Source organism: Amblyomma maculatum, chromosome 8 (genome assembly GCF_055883805.1).
Source record: "Amblyomma maculatum isolate TAMU_Amacu chromosome 8, ASM5588380v1, whole genome shotgun sequence".
Classification (NCBI taxonomy): domain Eukaryota; kingdom Metazoa; phylum Arthropoda; class Arachnida; order Ixodida; family Ixodidae; genus Amblyomma; species Amblyomma maculatum.
Window position 1 is genome coordinate 88,472,757 of NC_139351.1, and position 17,222 is coordinate 88,489,978.

Consider the following 17,222-nt stretch of genomic DNA (forward strand, 5'->3'; position numbering starts at 1 on the left):
TGCTACCCCGGATGTAAAGTGCCTGGCTTACAAAACCCTAGTCAGACCAATTATTGAATATGCCAAAGTAGTATGGGATCCTCACACAGCAACTAACATTCACAAGCTAGATAGGATTCAGTGGCTCGCTGCAAGGTTTATATATAATAAATACCGCCGTAACCATTCTTCAACAGACCTCTGCCAACAAGCCCAACTACCAATGTTAGAAAGCAGAACCTGGTATGAAAGACTAAAAACTATTTACCTCATTATCAATAATTACCTAAAAATTAATAAATCAGACTATTTTGAGATCAAAACTAATGAGACATCAAGGCATCGTCATAGTAGGTTCATTCCATTGCCGGCTATAAAAAATAATTGCTTCAAGTTTAGTTATTTCCCGCGAACTTGTAAGGACTGGAACTCTCTTCCAGATTCTGCTGTTCGATCATCATCATTATCTGAATTTGTACGCCATTTAGAAAATTTCATCTATGGCTCTACCGCAGGGTGATGAGGTTCTATTGCTGTTGTGTAGGATGGCTGTTGTTCTGATTCCTATGTAATTCATTTTTGTTTTGTTTGTGTGTGTATTCAGAGACAATTTTTGATTGACTATTGATTTTCATCGTCTTCTATATTGCTCATTTTTTGTTTTGTATTTTCCACTCCTGTTACAGCCCCTTATGGTGGCTGACAGTATTAATAAATGGAAATGAAATGAATAGGTTCCGATTCCACGAGCACGTATTTCAACATTTGACTGCAGCGACAGCTTTCGATTTTTTTTTTTAATTTTAAAAGCCGCGCTAACCGGGATATATGCACGGAAAATGGAACTGAAACGAAGCTCATAGCTTTAGAATTGTGGGACTGTTGAAGATCCACCATGTGGTCAAAATTAAGACGGGGCCCTCCATTATGGCGTGCGTCCCTTGTAGCCCGAGTCGCTTCGAAGAGTGAACCTGCGCAAGCCCATACTACCAATACATTTACCGACAGGTGTACATATTCTCGTACTGGTTTCCGGGCGATTATATCTCGCGGGTAGGAACTTACGCCTTGCAGAGTTGAAATACGTATTAATAATCGCTTCCACTTTTGTCTGGCTGGAAGTTTAAGCAAAATTTTAATGGAATCAAGCAATTTGAGTGTCACTCTAGTAATGAAGACTTATTTCCTCCGGTTTACTCAAATTTTACACTGTCTTATACTGGTCGCTTTGGACTGCAGCAGAGAGCTCTGCAAAGACACCATGCATTCGGCCGATTGATATCGGGCGCTCTAACTCCAATCGGCGACTACTTTCGGAGTGTGGATTTCCAGTTACATTAGGCTTCTATCACACCACCCTCTCACTCTCTCCGTAAAGGAAGTCGGAGCTACCGGGCGATGTGGGCCACGTCGGCATTTTCCGCCAACCGCAGCGCGGCTTCAGAGCCAGCGGTGCATGATGGCGTGCTTGCCTGGCTGCGGGCGGCCAGCCGTTGAAGCGGCTATGCGAAAGTGTTTTGGATTTCCTGGGCTGAAGGTCCACACTATCCAAAACCCAAAAAAACTTCATCAAAACGTGGCGAAACCTTGCAGACGTTTATTTGTTGCGCCTATCACCACAGTAAGGTCGATATATCTGCCACCATCCAAAAAGTCCGCTAGATAATGATTTAAACATGAAACACGCAAGCATACGTGCGCGCGCGCTTTTTGTGTGCGTGCGTGCGTGCGTGTGTGTGTGTGTGTGTGTGTGTGTGTGTGTGTGTGTGTGTGTGTGTGTGTGTGTGTGTGTGTGTGTGTGTGTGTGTGTGTGTGTGTGTGTGTGTGTGTGTGTGTGTGTGTGTGTGTGTGTGTGTGTGTGTGTGTGTGTGTGTGTGTGTGTGTGTGTGTGTGTGTGTGTGTGTGTGTGTGTGTGTGTGTGTGTGTGTGTGTGTGTGTGTGTGTGTGTGTGCGTGCGTGCGTGCGTGCGTGCGTGCGTGCGTGCGTGCGTGCGTGCGTGCGAAGTGCCTTCTGCAGAATATTCGCGCCACCACGTTTGTGCAGTGCAAATGTAGTGTGCCTATTCATTATCGCATCACTGCTAATAAAATACGTGTATGTGCGCGGAGATAGTGCAATAAGTTCGTGTTTCATATCATTGTCAGCAAACTTTTTGGGTGATGACCGCGCTGACCAAGCTTCAAAGTTATGTTTCGTACGATCAAGGACTGCTTTCTCAGCGAGTGCCCTGAGAATGGCACATGAATGTGCTGTTATAAAAAACTAGGACGTAGAATAAATACAATTCACTGAACATTGCTATTGGTCGGCGCAATTCAAAATGCTTTCAGATTCTGCTTCCATCTCTTCGCCGCTCTGACAGCGCCTCGCATATTTGGCTGTGGGATGCCTTCTCCGACAACTCGGAGATTGCTCCCGCGACCTGCTAGCGCTAGTTCAGAGGATCAAATCGGCTATTTTAACGCACCATTATCATCAATCTTATTGCCGAATAGCTTATTTCAATGACGATGCTTTGTCGCAGCCCAAAAGAAACTTACTCATTCAAGATGAAAGAAATTGTGAGCTAGCACCGGTTTTAGTGCACATTTCTGTTCGGCGTGAATGTATATATGAAGCTTGAGTCCTCGCTTTTTAGAAATGCAGAAATGCAGATGAAAGTGTGACCAGATAGAGCCGATATAAATTTCTCTTGCAATATGCGCCATGCACCTGGTTTTACCGAGAAAAACTTTTCCGCGGAAAAACGCTAATTGATTTTCCTACTGTGTATCATATTCAGAAATGATAGTGAAACATTAACGTAAAAAAGCACTTTCACACTGTTCTATTTGTGTTCTATAGTTACGTTTAAGTTTTGGGAAACACATTTAATAGGCAATGATGGGCTCACCGATGGCGTTGCTGTTGAGAAAGAGGACACCGTGAGCTTTCCCATCATCTTCGACGCACAGGTAGAAAGGGTGGACGCCGTACAGGTTATTTTTGTCCTTTGAAAAATAGAGACAGCAATAAATAGGCACACTCGCGCTATCGAAGCATTTTTATAGTCTTCGAAAACAAGACCATATAGAAAGCCTCAAAACATGCATGTCACTGTATCCCAGCGCCGTAATTCCGTCCCCTCAACGGTAGGGTCCTGCAACTTCTTTCTCTTCACTGGTTCCTCTCAGCGGGTTAAACGGCGACTGTTACCGAGAGGTGTATCTGAACGCAATCTAAAGGTAACATATACTCATTAAAGGCAGGAGATGATTACGCTGAAAATAATTAAGTAGTGTTAGCGTTGTCATTATGTCGTTTCGTGGCTGTGAAACATCACATGATGCAACCTAAAGGGGAACACCCCTCAGGAAAGATATTGGTAGCTTATTTTAATGTTGCAATTCAAAAAACAAATTCAGAAAAAAAGTTACAAACATAGGATTAGAACATATATTTTATTCGCGAAGGGCTTACGTAAGTAATGTTATTGCATTGCGCCACTGAGGCAACGAGTACGGCAGGCTTTAAATGCGCTGTTATTAATTGTTACAATATTTCTGCTATCTGTCGCCAGGTGACGCTGCTCAAAGGACCCTACCGTTGAGAGAACGGAATCACGCATTCCAGCGTCTTCATTCACGATTTCTGTTCGGTGCGAAGCATGATGCGCTGCTACTCATTGTATTTCTTGAGCGTCAGAGTGAACTGCGTGTCATGACTGAACACTTTTGAACGCGATATTTGCACGGACTTGTCACACCTGTTTGCTTACAAAGAAACAACAACTGATAATTTCCGGTGATTTCACTGGACACGTAAATTGGTTCTGGTAGTGATAACTTGGTGATGACACTTTGCAGGGTTATCCACGTACTTTCAACGCGCTAACCACGTATGAGGAGAGGAGACTTTCGCGGAAATGCGAGTTGCGTAAAAAATTTACCTTATAATTATCTTCAAACAATGACACTTATGCTTGATAAATAGGTGCAACTTGAGCAAAAAAAAGCTGTAGGAGACATGTAGAGAGATTGGAGAAGCGTGTACTAAACAGCGCGGTTAAAATTGTCAATCTGTTGTGTGGATCGTGTGGGATTTATATTTATTTTAGCATGTCCAACGCGAGTTCATAAGTAGCGTGATGCGTCAATGAAGAAGCAGATGATCGTATCTGACATGGTCTAGTTGGGTTAAGAGTTAAGCACGAGCAAGTGAGGTAACAAACATGAAGTATTCGCGATACAAAAGCACGAGACCTGCAGGGCTGTAAGGCAATCGCTTTTTTTTTTTTTTTAACGAGGATTGTAGCTTTATCAATGCTGCGTGCTTTAACGACACAAAAATTATTCGACTAGCTTTGATTCTGTGAATGACGTCACTTCGCAATTTAAGTCAGTGCGTACTCACATTATACAAGAGAGCATGTCATCAATCTATTATTCACAAAATGTATTTGGGTACTGACGCTAACTTATAGAATTGTGGAAAACATTCTTGGTGGTATTGAGTCGGTTGGTTAGTAATGCGGTTAGGTCAAGGGTTACTTTTGACACGAATCTTACACTAAATCATACATCTCGTATTTGCTTCTTAGAAGGTGCATTACAAAATCTCCAAAGAAAACCCCTGCTTTATACGCTCATATATGTGAGTTCATTCTTTTTTTTTTTTTTTGATCGGCGCTCTTTGGCCCACTGCAGAATAAACCTGCGACGTATTTCCGCATCTAATGGCGCAGTAAGAAATAAGAATAGAAAGCTATAGCTAAAGTAATTAACGGTGAACTCAAGCACGTTTTTATAAAGGGAAAAGCAGACTAATAGTTTCATAAAACGGTGCATAATGTAGCTGAAAAGAAAGTAAAACTGCAGAAGCTAACTACTCAAGGGGTGCATCAACGACGCGAAGGATGGGATTGAGAGATGGTGAATGTAGCAAGAGAAAGGTGTGCCGTATCAGTGGGCTTTGGACTAATTTCGACTCCCTATGGTTCTTTAACGTGCACTGACATCGTACAGCACACGGGCACCTTTTGCATTTTGCGTCAGAAAGGGGCCGCCGCAGTCGCGATCATGTTATGGCGTTCAGTAGCCGTGGCAATGACTCGATGACATCACTTCGCATTTACCAGTATAATTAACTCCGCAACCTTAGGCATTACCGGTTAAGCGACGGCCGCAGCTCACACCGCCTAGGCTACCTTTGCGGGCGGCCTATTCTAATACAGCCAATATAATTCCTATTTCACTGTGGACAAGAAAACGGGGATTATTAAACCGCACAGACAATCTAAATTATTTCAGGCGTCGAAACGAGCACCGACGCATAGACTTCGAATAAAATGCGCTTGAACGACTACCGCATTTGAAAAAAAAAAAATAAAAAAATACTTCTCCCTCTTATTTTAGCTCGGGAGCCATACTTGACGGGAAATCGGGAGCGACAATGGACTAAACTGAAAACAGTATAATATGCAAGTGGAAAAGAAGGCAAAGGTACTAATAAAACCAGTAAATTAAAACAAAATGAGGCGACGTAAATAATTTCGGCAATGAATTACTTGGCAAGTGAAAATGCTGTATACAAAAAAAAAAAAAAGAAGATGCAACATTTGGCCCGTGTAAATCAGCACAAAGTGAAGATTTAGTTGCACACGAAAAAACAAACTTCCATCCCGAAGCGCCTTTCTCTATTTAAAAGCGAATTTTGTGCAATGATGGGGAATTTTGAGGAGAAAGTAGTCGCTTGGCGGGAGTTAGAGTTAAATCAGCCATAGTGCTACCTCGCAATACGAAGACGGTCTAAGGCCAACTATCAGGTTGGAAACTAAATCGAGAGAAAGTGTAGACGGCGGTAAAGAATCAAATGAAGAAAATGGCTCTTATAATTTACTGAAATGATCTGTTCACGATAGTGGCTGACACCATGCAGGAATAGTTTGACGTCAACTATGTATTTCACTTGCGCTGCCCTCCACTCGAATGACGATGATGATGAAAATTTAGACATTCTTCGCGGGGCTCACAGTGCATGATAAAACATGGACTCAAAACGCCAGATTTTGCAGGTGCCGATTCAAAGCAACGATTTCTTTGCTCGAAGGAAATCCCCGGTTCTTTCGTTTTGCAGAGGTATTGTGCCTCTCGAAGCTTGTGCCTCTTGGGACAAGAGGGTAAAAACAGTTGTTGACTGTTTATTCTTCGTGTATTCGAATTTTCGTTACGGTAACAGGTAAATGGTTTGGATTTGGTTTTGTGGGGTTTAACGTCTCAAAGCGACTCAGGCTATGAGAGACGCTGTAGTGGAGGACTCCGGAAATTTCGACCACCTGGGGTTCTTTAACGTGCACTGACATCGCATAGCACACCGATGCCTTGCTTTTCGCCTCCATCTAAAAGCGGCCGCCGAGGCTGGGATTCGATCCCGCGTCCTTGGGAACAGTAGTCGAGCGCCGTAACCACTGCGCCACCTCGGCGGGGCACAGGTAAATGGGACCACAGGAATCCTCTGCATGCCCAGTGAGCGACCAAACGCTACTCCAGGACACGACTCACATGCTTGGATATGCACAGGAAGGTCAATGGCAGCATTAAAACTGGTATGGGATTTGGAGTTATATGCTTTTGCCAGGACCTGTGTCTGTCTGCGTCCATTTGCAATCGTATCTCACTATATGTGGTGTTCCCTGCCAAGAATGTCGAACAATCCAAAGCTGCTGCTTTACTGGATGTGTAGACCCACCTTGGGCATCTGGTCCCTCGCGAACATGGCGTGAGTGGAGAAATCGAACTCGTGTCTCAGTCTTCTGTGCATGAGTTCGCCGAAGCCGTACAGGTTCGTCGACGGCACGTACGTGACGAACTGCAGGAACTGGTTCGTCATCACCAGGCCTCCGATGCTTGTATCGATGCTGAAGCCGCCACATGCAATCGAAATCCGGGGAATGACGGGTGGCTATAGTTTAGCGAGCGGATGGATGGATGGAATATAGGAGCGTTCCCTTTGAAACGGGGTGGTAGCAGTTGCTATCATGCTTATTTTTTATTGTTTTAGATTGGTTAGCTATACCATCATTCTATTTATTGAATGTTTGTTTCTACATTACTAATATTGTCACTTTTCTGCTTTTAAGCCACCAATCTTCCAATCGCTTTTTGCTAACTTCCACCGTAGGTTCATTAATCCGGCCACTGGTATCTCTAAGCCATAGAGCTTCAGGAAGAGTGACAGCGAGTGCATCGACTTCCAGATGGATACCATTACATTCCAGTATAATATGGTCAATTGTTTCTGTGGAGTTACCACATACTGCACATGCATCATCTTCATTGTTAAATTTATTTTTGTAGCTGCGTGTTCTAAGAAACCCTGATCTAGCTTTAAAAATTAGGTCGCTGCATCTTGAGTTATCAAAGAAAGCTTCCTTCCCGATCTGCCTTTTCCACTTTCGGTATAGTTCCACACACTGTTTCTTTTCCATCGAATATATCCTGTGTTTTTCGCCTGTTGCTTAACGCTCTCTTTTTCTTCGTCCTTGTGACCAGCATACATACTGGTTAGTTTCCTAGTTCTTTTCTCCATTTTGAGTCAACGCTTTTTAGACACAGGTATTTAAATACTTTAGCTGCTCATATGTTACTGTCCAATTTCCTAAGGCGTTCCTCATATAATAATTTACTCTGAGCTTCCCGTACTTCGAAAGATACGCAGCCCATATCTCCCTGTACCTCCTCATTTGTGGTTTTGCCGTGGGCTCCCAGTGCTAATCGTCCCACGACTCTCAGATGACTCTCAGATTTATTTATAATGTCGATTGTACCTCTGATTTTAGGCTCAAAACCGCATTTCCGAAAGTGCGCCCGGGCATCATAATTCCTTTCCAAATACCCCTCAAAACCTCATACCTGTTGTATCTCCACAATTCCCTATGCTTCATTATTCCGGCATTTCTTCGCCCTTTTGCCTTAAGTGATTGCTCATGCTTTTCAATGTATGCCAATCCTTCGTTTACCCATAGCCCGAAATATTTATATTCTGCTGCTCTGGGTATTTCATGGCCTTGTATTTTAAGATCCTGATCAGTTGAGCCGTTGAAAATCATCAGACCCGTTTTAACTGCGCTAAAACTGAAGCCTAGAGCGTCCCCTTTGTCTCCGCAACACTTAACTAGAGTTTACAATCCTTCCTGCATACATTAAAACGGGGAGGCGCTGCTTTACCGCCTTTCCGCCTAATATATATGAAAGGTTAAAACCCAGGTAACTTTCTTGTATCCTCCGCTCCAGATTTATCATATAAAGCATGAACATGCAACAGTGATAGAAGACAAGCTTGTCTTAATCCTTTGCATACCTTGACAGCTTCCATACTTGTTATCCCTTCCCATGTAATTTCTACTTTGTAATCCCGATATATTTCCTGTAGGAACTCTGTTATCTCATGACCGATACCTTCTTATTTTAATGTGTTCCACAGGAGTTCCCTGTTTACGCTGTCGTACGCCCAGTTTATGTCCAGGAAGGCCAAATACAAAGGTCTATTGTTTCGTTTGTCAGACAGAGGCGCCGCCTATCGACCATTAGCAGTGCCCTGGAACGCTCTGTTTTCAGCATTACCGTATTCTGAGCACCAGTAGATAGCTTGTCTCCAATGTCCCAGGTAGCGCGACAGTCAGCTAATCTGCGAGTCGTGGACGAATTTAAATGCTGGATTTTGTTCACGCTGTGTATCTGAGGAGTTACGTGACAGGTGTAATCAGTGACATCAGAGTAAATACCAGAGCCGCTCACAGCTTGACGTCGGTGTGCCGCCGCAGCAGGCTGAAGTAGAAGTGTCCTCGCTTAGTGGTGCCCATCTTGAAGGAGTAGCGAGGGTTGTACGACTGTTCGGACTTGCGCAAGAACTCGAACGTGTCCTGCACCGGCACCTCATAGCGGCGCTCTGCCGCGTTGCTGAACTGCGAAGACACCGTCGGATTAGCGCTTTCATGCGGAACTCTGCTAAAATAAATTGAAGAAGCTTTTTGATTCAGTATTATTTGATCGCAACCTCAAACCACTTATCCAAACAATTGATCGATCGGTCGACCAATCAATAAGCCTGTTTGTCAATCGGTTGGCCAGCCAATTGTCAATCAATTGATCCGAACAATCGGTTGATTTGAACTATCAATCACTTGATCGATTGACTGATATAGGTGGATAGGTTGGGTGATCGATTAATCAACCGACTGACCAATCGATCCATTCATCCATCAATTAATCAGTCAATCAATCAATCAATCAGCCATATTTTCCTATCTCATTAAAGACATTCATTATGATCAGTGATCAAATGAAGTGAAAACTAGCCTGTATTTTCCAAAGCGGCCGATTTTGACAGTTCTTACAGTAATCTACAACACTGCACGTATTTGCACGAATGAATCGTACACAGTGCATAAGTGTACCTTGAAACGCACGATGCGGTTGCTGTACTTGCGCAGCTCGAACAGCACGGACGGTATGAGGCTGTCCGCGTAAGGGCTGTACGCGCCGCCCGCGTAGCTGAGGTTGAAGTGGACGCGGTCCGAGTCCTGTACTGAGTAGCCCAGCAGCCGGTAGCCGTAGTAGTGGGCCGGCTGGAAGCAGCGCGGATACGGGGCCTCGGCCTCTTTCCACAGGCACACGGCCGCCTCGCAGTCCTCGCGGCGCTCCATCACTGAGACCAAATACGGAGATTAAAATCGATGAATGGAGGGAGGACGCGGCTGTGCTCTTATACAAGGGCCATTTTTGTTTAACCTACAACACTGCAGAAAAACTCCATTGTAGGCATCGGAGTTTTTCTACACTGGTGTAGCTGGTGTAGGTTAAACAAATGGCCCTAAGTCGCAATTATGAAGTGACATAAAAATGTGTTGCAAGCATGACATGATGCCTTTTTTTTTTTTTTTTTGCAGTTTGACGTTAGTAAATGCAAAAGCCTGCCCTCCTGGTGTCTTTGAGGTATTGGAAAAACAATAAATAATGCAGGCCCATCTTTTAATCTGGTATTCGATTGCACGGGTGTCATTGTGCACTTTCCGCTGCGTTTACAACGTTAGCTCTGCTGCGTTCATTTGCGAGTTCCGCGTTATTCCTGGATCGACCCTAGACCTCAGATATAACGAATACCTCGGTTATAGCGAAGATGCACTTGTATCGCGTGGCTGGTGGTAGCTACAAGCTTACATGGCGAAGCCCTGACTCATCGATGTTTGTGCGACTTGACAAGACCACATGATATGAGAAAGCTGAGACGTGCTGCTAACTCGCGTTGCTCATATGAAGTTAGAATGTGGAATAAGAATCGAGGTTCCAGTGCTCTTGGATGCCACGTCAGGCACGCTTCTTTTAGGTCACGCAAGCACGTTCATAAGACTCGGTTAAAGCGATGCGTTATGTGTCGAGTGGTGACCTACGCTATCGCTTCATACCCTGAAAAGCGGCGCTGAAGGGTCCTGCAAACGAAGATGCATGCATACCACGTGATCTCGGATATAGCGAAATCGGTTGTAACGAAGATGCATGCATACTGCGTGACTGCGGATATACTGAATACGCAGTCTCAGATATAACGAAGATGCGCTGAAGTTGCATCTACGTGCCATCATCGGTAAAGTACCTTCAGCGAACGCTAAATATCCATTTCGGACAGCGTCGAATTGCTCAATTTTTCATATTTGTAAGCTGGCGCAAAAGGTTTGCCATTAAAATCTGGTGGTGCCCAAGCACAGGTGTGAGATAAATTCGGCACTGCATCGATAGTGTTGCGTACCACCGTAGGAAGACTGTATAAATCGCGTGTCAGGCCGTATTAGAAGCAACTTATATCATCGACACCCCTGCCTTTCTCCATATGACAGCGGTATGTACACTTAAAGCGCGCTACCTAAATCTGCCTAATGTGATTTTGGAGCAGCTAAAGCTGCGGGTGACCAGCCCTGGAAACGCGGGAGGGGCTCATCGCCGTCTCCACAGCATCGACAACAGCCGCTGGGGTATTGAATTGAAAAATCTTCCTGCTGCTCCAATCAACCCCCCCCCCCCCTCCCACTTAATCCTTGAGTATATGGTGGTTGCTCCTCCTCTTTCTTGTCCTGCAGAAAGCCATACTTCTGCCAGAGAGGTCACTTCGTCAATTACCAAGTCCAGAGGCGCCATCTTTCAGCTAAAAAGAAAACAAACAGTAGGTCTTACACCTCAGTGCTGCTGCTCATATGAAAGCTTAGTAAAAAAGATATATGTTTCTTTCAAAATCCGTTAGGATCTGTCAAGAGAGCTTTCTCAATCCTCCATGGTCGGTAGAAAGCAGGAGCTTTGCAACGGCGTAATGTTCGATCGGTAAGGTAAGCTAGATTGGCAGCAAGACGTCTGAATGTAGCATAATGCACGGTGCTGCCGTTTACTTTCCTGCACACGCTCGACAACACCAGCATGCATGTGAGTGCCTAAATAGAACCAGTATGTTAGCCCCCGCCAGAGTCCCTTCTTTGCGTATGCCTTTGTTTCAGAGATTCTTTGAAGTAGTTCCACGGCTATGTGTATCACTCTTAATCTGGTTCCACATAAAGTTCCAGATAGTAAGCGGAACTTTTTTTGAAAAAAGTTCCGCTTATATATGTGAGGCAGTGTTCCAGATAAAGCTAGACTGTATATGCGGAACAACGTTCCCGTTAAATTTTAAGGGTTTTATGTGGAGCATGCATGTAACTGGAAAACCGTTCCACGTATTCTGGACGTTGTTTCAACCTGTCCGCTGGCTTCTCTCCTCGACATTGATGCCTGACAAGAGTGCCTAACTTGCCTGGTGGTTGAGCCATTCGATGGCTTCACTTCTTGAAGTCGCTGCTCGGCAGGAGTGTCCAACGTGGTTGATTTTCTCGATTGCTGCTCGACATCACTGCCTAACAGGGGAGCCAAACGTGCTTGGCAGTTGAGTGCAATCACACTGCAGTTTTTGGTGTGCAGGGGGCAATGATACTGATTCACTATCAGGCAGCAATTAACTACATTACAAGAGCTCTTGTACATGTGAGACAAACGTTTCCACCGTCGACATTACTTTTAAACATAGTGTTTAGTGTTTACGTGACCCCACATCTGCTCAGAATTGTCTTACGTTAGCTGTTGCCGGAGTACTTGCAATCACAGGAAATTAACGTGCAGGGGTTTCGTGAATAGCAAAATGAAATATTTAGAATTATGTTGATTAGGTAGAACAATCAGCAGAAGACAGTGTACAGTATAAAAAAGTGAATATTGGTTCAAAGTAAGCCTTAGTTCGCAAGACGTTAACACATGACTTCTCTTCAGCTGGGCATGACAAATATCACGGGCAGGGTTCATGTACAGGGGGGGTCAAAAGTTCCCAGGCCACAGGGTCTGCTTCTGCGCAGTATAGTCGGAGAGCTACGACGGCGCCTAACCTCAAAATACATGTGGAGGGTAGAAGAAGCATTATTCTAACCTCTGAGATCATTTATAGCATTAATGGGATCTCACGTGTCAGAATATGCTGACCAGAAGCAAAACCTGCGGCCTGTGAAATTTTGACCGCCCTGTACATTTTGCCTCAAAAAGAAGAAATGGTCAAGGGCAGACAAGCAGAGCAAAGAATGAAAGAATGCTTTATTAAGGGTGTTTTTTCAGTACGGGGAACCCATGGTTCAATAACTTGGAAAATAAAATAAGGAGGCGACAGCAGGAGGCAAAAGTGCAAGGCTAAGCTGCACTGTTGATATACAAGTGCCCATAAAAGCCTACAGAACAGCAAAATTAAAAGAAAAATTAAACTGTCGCAAATCTAAGCATACAGCAAGGCCCAGAATGGTGTTTTGATGGCTTCCTTGTGTGACCTTTACAATCCACCCCTCAAAGCCGGGCAGAGCCTTTAAATAGAATAAATAAATTTGGCTTTCCATTGTTTTAGACATTAAGAAAACATTTCACGTTTCCTTGCTGCTGTTTTTTTTTATTTTCCTTTTCAGGTAATCAGATTTGTCATCCCGTGTAAGGTAAATTATAGTTTTTGAAGACAAGTTTTTGAGAACGTCTGAGACCAAAGCATGCCACTATTATGAACCACGACCGTTATGTGCAGTGAAACACTCGATTTCGACATAATAAAGGTTGCATAAATGACGCCCTTTATTAAAAAATATGCGGACACAAATATTGTGTCATATCACTACTAATGCTTGCATGTGAATTATAACAAATATGAGTAAACAGTAGAACGAATGCAATCATAAATATTCATGATCTCCACGAATTGCAAGGATGAAGAGGTGATATCAGGAATAAGCCTTGAAATGGGGTTCGCACAGTAATGTGTGCATATTTTTATCCACTAAAATATTTTTATCGGTAGATTACATTATTTTTCCTAACCGATAAAGCGATATTTATGGTGTGTTTCGTTATTTCAAGAAATGAGATGCAATATCATTGAAAAGGCACAAGGCAAGCTGGGATAGTGGCTTAAGCGTGAGGGGAAGAAGTAACACGGAAGTAATAACTGAAAGAATAACATGAGGAAATATGAAAATTCAGAAAACAATGGGGATAATATGTAGTGGCTGGCTTGCTGGTTCATGATGCAGAAGTATACAGTGCAATAGTGGCAGGGACAAAAAAGAGGATGTAAACACAGTGCCTGTGTATGCATCCCCATTTCTTGTTCCTGTCACGAATGCGCTGTATATTTCTGAACCAGTAGGTGACATGAATTTTTGAAGTACCTATTCTTGAAGTAATTTGAGTAAGAATACAAAGGTGTGTGTGACACAGAATTTGGTCACAAGGTATGTCACAAGTATCAGTTGATTTCTTGAGCATTTCCAAAGATTTCACATCGCATGCGATCATGGTCATTACAGGTTGCCACATTGCAGAGCAAAAATTGCTCTTGCACAATAATCTGCACAATAATCTGTAAACCAAGTTGCTTATGTTAACAGAAAAAGTGGACTCCAAGAACTGCTCACTTAGGTTTGCTGTTGGTGCCCATTTTGTGGCTCATAAAGCAGTCAGTACCTTAGCCACAGCATATCAAAAATTTGTAGACCTTGAATAAATAAAACATATTATCTTAGCAACAAAATTGTGTGACTAGCTTTCACGATAATACCTCAGTGGCCCTTGAATGTTTCGTAATCGGCACGCACTTTGCACCTAGATTAGTTCTAGCTTCTCCAAAACAGATTTCAGCTTTAAAGACATGAGATATATCTCAATTGGCTGAAATTTACAGAGTACGGTTTGAAGTAATCCCACAGATTGGCCAAAAGAATTGGGGTATGTCAGGGCGAGGATGACGTGCGTCGTCAAACACAAGAACAAAGCTTGTTCAATGCTAGTTCCCGCTGTTAAGCGAACAGTATGTTTCCCACTCATGACTTAGTTCTTCCTCTGTCACAGAAATACACGATTTATGTGAAGCTCCATCCGAGTTTGGTCCCTTCAACGAAAAAAAAATGAAATGTTTCTTTATTGCGGTTATAATGATGGAAATAATATCATCAATTGCTAGCATTACTTGCAACAACTAAGTGCTGGTTTGTATATCATACAAGTCAGTATATTTGTATATACTGTCTCTCGTACACGAAACAGATACTGAGTTCATATTTATGCATTGCACTTCTACAGAAACTTTCTTACTACTACTCAATTTAAGAAAGAAGAATCAAATATTAGCGGCAGAAGATTGCTATCTATGCATTACATTCTGTAGCAAGGCTCTGTGCCAGCCACTTGGAAGGGTACACAATGCAAAGTAATATTTGCGACATTTTCCTTTGTATGCAACGATTTGTGTGTATTGCATTTCAAACCTTCAATAGCCTTATTGAATTTAATACCTCTGTGATGAGATGGAACGCAGCTCTTCTGGGGCAAAAGTAGCTGTCAGAAAGAAGTCTTCAAACTGTAGCTTTTGATTCCCTTCGATGACTTTGGCTTCCTGTATGTCGTCCGACGTAGTCTCAAAACGAAGTTTTGTCTCAAAAGTAAGCTGAAATCGAACAATAATCATGAACAGCAATGCACCAACTTTTGAATCCTTGGTTCTCTACTAGAAATATTTATTCATTACTCTCAGCAGAACATACACCTCCCTGCTATCACCTATTGACCATGTTTAGAACAAGTCTCCATTTAGCAAACAAAATCTGATAATTTTGCACCTTTATCTTTTGTACTTCACAAATTTTGTTTCTTGTTATTTATTATTCATTTTTGTACATTGATACTTAGCATCAGGAATTCCATTAGCTTTCCATTCTGTGAAATTTGACATTATGAGCAATGTTTCGAATTTGAATATTAAAATGGTTATTTCATTGATTACACACTAAATTTTTTTCATTACCATAATGAAGCATTGTCTTTTCATTGTAAGCATATTGAACAACTTTGATCCCTCTTTTTTAAAGGTTTTATTTCTTCAGCTATAACAATTAATGGATCACTCAAACTGATTATTTTTTTCCTTTAGCATCATTAAGTGTTGGCTTCTCATTATGAACATTTTGGCAACTTGACAGCTTTGAATACCTCTTTTTCAATTTTGTTAATAAATTAGACAGTACAAATATTCATGATTACCATCATCAATCATCGCTTTTTAATTTTGGGCATTTTGACACAATTGAACAACCCCTTTCAATTTCGTAACTTTTTAATTTCCCTAATTATTCCATTATAATGATTTCATTAAATCGCCATTGCATATCACACAACAATCAACCATTACTCAAAACAATGATAAATTACTACGATACATATTTTTTTTCAACGCAGCCCCGGTTATTTCCGACAAGCGTTGCCGACAACTACAACGCCGATGGCTTTTCGGCCGAACAAGTTGTATAAGCTCTCGCTCAAAAATTACTTACCTCGCCTGGTAACGTTCCATGCGCCACAGGCGAGTGTTCTCATAAAATACACCATTCCAAGGGCAATGTTGCATTGGTCAACAGTTCCACGGTGCGTTTGAAGCCACATGCATGTGTGTCATTCAGTGCAGCGACCTCTTCGTTGCCCACGTATATCTCCTGCCAAACTTGGCCAATACATTCTTTGAAGAATGATGTTAGAATGACGGACTGTAACGAGATATAAAACAGCTGTGAAAATGTACATAACCACAACCACATGCACGCAAGTAATATCTCTTATCGACTAATAGCAGGAGTACCATGGAGATGACGCTTTGTACTTGAGGGGTATATAAATGACCAATTCAAAAATAGACTAAGATCCCAACGGGGTACAACTTTAATCCTAAAGACCCAATAGTAAATATTCAGAGTAAAATGAGCCGAACAGCACAGGTAATATGTTTGCCCAATTCGGTGTTCTTTTTGTCTTATATGGATTAACACAGCAGCGCGACACAGGCTACGAGGGATGCCTTTGTGAGCATCTCGGTAATTTTGTACCATGAGGGGTTCTTTAACTGACTTCGCGCAGCACATGGGAGACACGATTTTTGCCTCCATCGAAAAGCGGCCGCCACGGCCAGGATAGAAGCTGCGTACTTGCCTCCGGGAGCCTTTAGTTCATTGCTTACAGCACAGATTGTGCTTTCTGTAAGGCTGCTTTTGCGAAAAGTTTGTAACAACGAGCAAAAATCAAAGGCCGACTTGCATCCCACAGCATATCATGAATGTGTGCGAGAAGTCTTGGTTTGCTCGAGTTAGGGAAACGATACTATCTGTTTGTGACGAGCCATCGCGATTTCAAGCAAAGCGCCACGTTTTCAAGCAGTCAGCACTTACCTAGGCACTAGGCTGGCTGCAGGGTGTAGTGGAGGCACAAACCTTGCGTGTTCTTCATTCGCTTCTGACATCAATTATCCGCTGCCTTCTGGACCATAGGAAGTAGGTGTCGAAGTCGCAATAGTCTATTTTAACGGAGCTTCGAAATCAGTGAGCTTTCGTCTGATTTAGGTGCGACAAGAAAGGAAGAGCACTGAAGAGTGCAACAAAACGAAGTCGCGTGGTTGATAAGACGCCCTGATTCGTGGCCTTCGGGAACGTGCCCATGGCTTATCGTGAATCGTGATGATGCGCTTCGCGCCGCTTTCGTTGCCACGCGCGAGTCGCCCTGCTGCTGATGCGTATACTGCGTGTGAACTGTCGAGTTTCGTTCGGTATCTTGCAATCTTCGGCGAAGCTCGGGCTTGGCGTCACGGAAGAAAGCGCACGGTCATGCCTACCTAATAGTGGCAGG

The 17,222-nt window shown here is 43.0% G+C and overlaps 1 protein-coding gene across 1 annotated transcript in view; it reads right to left on the reverse strand.

Moving 5' to 3' along the window:
• LOC146181720 (lysosomal alpha-glucosidase-like) overlaps positions 1-16,162 on the reverse strand; it is an 83,309-nt gene extending 67,147 nt beyond the window's left edge. Inside the window, exons 1-6 of the mRNA XM_084576732.1 lie at positions 15,884-16,162; positions 14,849-15,000; positions 9,413-9,663; positions 8,754-8,920; positions 6,706-6,874; positions 2,873-2,969 (exon numbers count right to left, since the gene is read on the reverse strand). Of these exons, the coding sequence (XP_084432858.1) occupies positions 2,873-2,969; positions 6,706-6,874; positions 8,754-8,920; positions 9,413-9,661 (682 nt within the window). The 5' untranslated portion in view covers positions 9,662-9,663; positions 14,849-15,000; positions 15,884-16,162. The remainder of the gene's footprint in view (positions 1-2,872; positions 2,970-6,705; positions 6,875-8,753; positions 8,921-9,412; positions 9,664-14,848; positions 15,001-15,883) is intronic.
• Between the last annotated feature and the right edge of the window lie 1,060 nt (positions 16,163-17,222).